At 28.7% G+C, this 4642-nt stretch overlaps 1 protein-coding gene across 1 annotated transcript, besides 1 other annotated feature; it reads left to right on the forward strand.

Annotated features, from left to right (window-relative positions):
• Positions 1-1589: 1589 nt before the first annotated feature.
• Positions 1590-3337, forward strand: OCT59_023861 (uncharacterized protein; the record flags this gene model as incomplete). Its single annotated transcript, XM_066135014.1, has 4 exons — positions 1590-1597; positions 1679-1775; positions 2375-2409; positions 3331-3337. 4 exons carry the CDS (start codon positions 1590-1592, stop codon positions 3335-3337), a joined length of 147 nt encoding a protein of 48 aa, XP_065991085.1.
• A 498-nt stretch (positions 3338-3835) lies between these two features.
• Positions 3836-3838: a sequence feature (Short protein (OCT59_023862, UZO03455.1) was converted to a misc_feature.).
• Positions 3839-4642: the final 804 nt, after the last annotated feature.

A 4642-nucleotide genomic window follows, 5' to 3' on the forward strand; every position in this document is an offset into this window, starting at 1 on the left:
CAAGAAGTTACGGGAAAAATGTTCATTACATGTATATTTTTGCAAATCATTTACATCATAATTTTCATTATTTTAAATATACATGTAATATTAAATGTTAATGAACATCATCAATGAGATTTTTATTGTGATGTGCAGCATAAAATAATAAATATTCAATGTACATCACTTTGCTACAATAAAAATATGATTACTAAATACTAATTCATTTTCTTCTATTTAACTATTATTTTATTTTTACAAAATCTGGGACTACAAGCATACATCAGTTAGCAGAACAAATTACAAAAATAATACAAAACTAAACTATTGCAAATTCGTCCAACCTCCTAAGCACTGGAAAAGGAGTTGCCCTGGCAATTATTCACAAAGAACCCTAGGCATGACCAGGCTAACTAACACCAGAAAGAGATATAATGAAAAAAAAAAGTGAATAAAAATATCGTGAAATATTGTGGCTATAAAGGTCCGTTGTTGTTTTTTATTTGATTTGAGAGTAAGTCATGTCCCAGTATAGGCGGGAAAATGATGGTTGCTATGGATTCAGCAGCTGAAACGTAAGATGTGTTGCTAACTGTAGTGTTGGATTCGTGATCAGAAGGTGGTGTCCTCTGAAAGAATATATTAAGATCATTTATCCTTGTTTGAGATTACATATTGCATGTCAGCTTTAAGTTGTTTGGTAACAATGTAACATCTTCCACAATGAAAGTGTGTTTCGCTTTGTAATGTTGATAGAGTTTGAAAGTACAGGTATAACCATAGTTATATTGAGGTATGAAGCTGATGTCAAAATAGCGTCTAACTTTATAGTTAAAAAGGTTGATATTGTATGTGATTTAATAATATAATCGTCAGTTACCTTTGAAATCAGGAGGTAAAGGTGGTAAAAGTTTTGCGTTTGCAAGTTCTACGTATCCAATTTTTCATTAGTTATTTGAATTTAGCATTAGCGTCCCATAAGTATTTGTAAATTGAAACCTGGGAGCCTGATAATTAATCTTCTCAGGTAGATGTTGAATTTGTTTAAAATGATAGGATCTGGTATCCTAGCCGATGGTTGTTTAATGATAAAAGGTTTAATAAATCGGGATTGTTGTTCTTGACTAATAATGCTTCGTGTCAAGCGATTCCATCTTTCTATTTGTTGAGGTGAACGTATAACGTCAAAACGTAATGAGGAATATTGTTTGTAGTAAGGTCTGTGTATTGTAGAATGAAGAATCTGGTTTTTCTAGAGTACGATTATATTTTTTAATCAACCCGGTATACCCTATCAGCTGTACCAAGACGACTTGTTTGATGTGTTTTTGTTTTCTTTGACAGCATCAATATTTAACTATTATTAACGTTCAGAGTCAAAATATTGATCAGTATCACGTGATCAATTTGCCGATCGATCTTTTTTTTTTTTAATTCGATAAAAAAAAAAGTTTTTTTTAAGGTTCACTCCTCTTCTATAAATAAAAAAAGAGTTTTTTTTTGTTCGTTCACTGCTATGGCGCTCTCCATTATCCAGGTTGTTCCAACGAAGGGTGGGTCTGCCTGTTAGATTTTAGATCTATATACTTTATATTTAGTTTTCTATAATGTTTTCGTATTCTTTCTACTGTATCTGCCTTCTGAAGTAAAAATAAAAATAAAAAAAAAAGTTTTTTAAATTTTTCTCTTTTTGTAGATATCAGTCCTTTGGCTTTGGACTTCAGACATTAACTTCTCAGACTTTAGTTGGATTTCTCGACGTTAGGGTCTTCTTTTGTAGGTCGGCATCTTGGGTAAGTTTTGAAAATTTAAATTTATTTTTATTTTTTTATTATTTTGTTTTTTTTTGATTTTTTTGATTTTTTTTGCAGGTATTGAACTTTCCAAATTCTGAACGATATGATTGGTAAGTTTCGAAAGTTTAGTTTACTTTTGAAACTTTTTAATTTATTAAACTTTTTTTTTTCGGTCTTCTCCTTATTAGGTCTCTTAGGCTCCTTTCTTTACGTTTTCCTTTAGGTATGTGGGTTGGGAGTGTGAGTTTGTTTTGTGTGTGGGTAGCCTTTTTTTTGCAGGTATGGTAGATTGAGCTTCACAGACTTTATTTTTAAAAAAATTGTTTCTTTTTTCTTTCTTTACTTGATTTATCTTTTTTTTATAGGTATCGGTTGGTTTTGGCTTTGGGTCTTGGATCTGGTAAGTTTTAAGGCGAAAATTATGTATTTTTAAATATTTTTTTTTGTTTTTTTTTAAATTTTTTCTCTTTTTTTTTTGTAGGTATTAGTTAGTTCGGTTGTAAATCTTTGATCTGGTAGGTTTCGGGGGTGAAGATTTTTTGAAATTTTTTTTCTTTTTGTTTTCTTATTTTAATTTTTTACTCTTTTTTTTACAGGTATCGGTTGATCCAGGTTGGAATTGGATGGTGAAGTTTCGAGATAACTTTATTTAATTATTTTTTTTTTAAACTTTTTATTTTTTCTAATTTCTTTTTTATTTTTTTTTTTTAGAAATCCAGCTCCTTTGGCAGTGTAATTCGGCAAGGTTCACTTCAAACCTTTGATTTTTAAATTTTTTTTGTAGAAATTAAAAATACAATCATCCTAGAAAATATTAAATCACCTCTTAATGAAAACGAAAAATTTGGAGAATTTAAATGAGGTAAATGAAGTAATTAATTTTCTTTTAAAAAAATTTTTTTTTTAATTTTATTTTTTTTGTAGAAATTTGGTTCTTTTGGCCTTAGGATTCGAGGTTGAATTTGGTAAGTTTCAAAGCAAATGCTTTGAAGCTTATATTTTTTATTTTAATATCTTTTTCTTAATTTTAATTTTCTTACTTTTTTGTAAATATCAGTGTATTAGGATCCAGAATTGAATTTAATTTTGGTAAGTTTATAGGTGTCATTTCAGGTTGTTTTCGTCATTATTTTTTTAAAAGTGAATTTTTTTGATTATTTTTTAGGTCTAGGTTTTTCAAAAATTCAGGCTGAACTTTCTGGAGGGTAAGTTTCGAAGTTTATTTCGAAACTTTTTTAAAGTTTTGTTTAATTTTGAAGAAACTAACCATTTCCTTTTTTTCGTTTATTTTGTAGGAATCGTCTTCAGTTTTTAGGTCAACTTTTTGGGTAAGTTTCAAAATTTTGCTTCGAAACAATTGAATTTTTTTTTAATTAATGTTTCTTGTTTCTTTTTTTTCAGCTTCAGGCATATTCTTCTCTCAGTGGCATGGTAATTCTAGTGGACTTCTAAGAAAACGAAATACAAGGACTTTCTTTTTTCAAGATTATTCAACTTTGCGTTCAGGGTTCTTTTGTATTTCGATTTGATTTGACTTGGATTTTTTTTGTAGATACTAATTTCAACTTTGATTTTGCATTTATTTGGACTTTGATTTATCTTGGTTGGAACACAATACCCTTCGATTTTGTTATTTATTTACCTTTCGTTAGATGATGATGTAATTACCCTTTGATTTTGTTGTTTTTACCTTTGGATGTAATTATCTTTTTTACCTTTACACTTTGGGCATGATTACACTTTGATTTTATTGTTATTTACCTTTATTTTTTAAATATAATGTTTTATATTAGTTTACTAAGTAACGAAAAAAAAAAATTAATCATATTGTAAGCAATAAATTAATAGATTATAATAAATTTTGCGTAAATAAATCAATTAAAAAATAATGTACATCGTTAATGGACATTGAAATTTGTTGATGCACATCAAATGTTGTGACATCAGTAGTACATTGCAGGGTCCGATGTTCAGCATTTCTTTATGATGTACATCAAGTGACCGATGTACATATGATGAACATTTTTCCTGTGACTTCCTGATGTTTGGGACTCGAAATGGTAAGTTTCGAAGCATATGCTTCAAAACTTTTAAACAATTTTTTTTAATATTTTAGGAAACGTTAACTAACGTTTCTTTATTTTACTTTTTGTAGGTTCCGGATGTTAGAATGGTAAAAACGACCCGGTAAGTTTTGCAATGTTGCATTGCGAAACTTATTTTTTTAATTTTTTTTTTAAAGAAATGATACTAACGTACGTTTCTTTTACTTTTTGTAGGTTAAACACTGAAGCTATGAGGGGAATTTATAAGGAATTATGTAAGAAATGTTTTACGTGTTTCTTCTGACTTATCAGGGCAAGGGAAAACTGAATGGATTAAAGAGAATAGTTTCAGTAAAGGGAAATTTATACGCAGCTTTTTAATAAGCGATGGTACCGGACGTTTGGATAATGGAAATAAAATGAACCGGTAAGTTTCGCAACATTGTGTTGCGAAACTTAATTTTTTATTTTTTTTTATTAAAAGAAACGTTAACTAACGTTTCTTTTTTACTTTTTGTAGGTTCCGGACATTAGAATAATGGAAACGAACCAGTAAGTTTTGCAATGTTACATTGCGAAACTTAATTTATTAAATTTTTTTTTTAAGAAACGTTAGCTAACGTTTCTTTTTTTTTAGGAACGCCGGACAAAATTACGACCCAGACTTTGGGTGAAAGGTAAGTTTTTCATTTTTTTTTTGTATTTATTTATTAAATAACTTTTTTTTACGAAACGTTAATTAACGTTTCAGTTTTTTTTATAGATCACGGCTTCGCCTCCAGGACAAGATTTTGAAGGTATTACCTTCGAAATCAATTT

Source organism: Rhizophagus irregularis, chromosome 4 (assembly GCF_026210795.1).
Source record: "Rhizophagus irregularis chromosome 4, complete sequence".
Lineage (NCBI taxonomy): Eukaryota > Fungi > Glomeromycota > Glomeromycetes > Glomerales > Glomeraceae > Rhizophagus > Rhizophagus irregularis.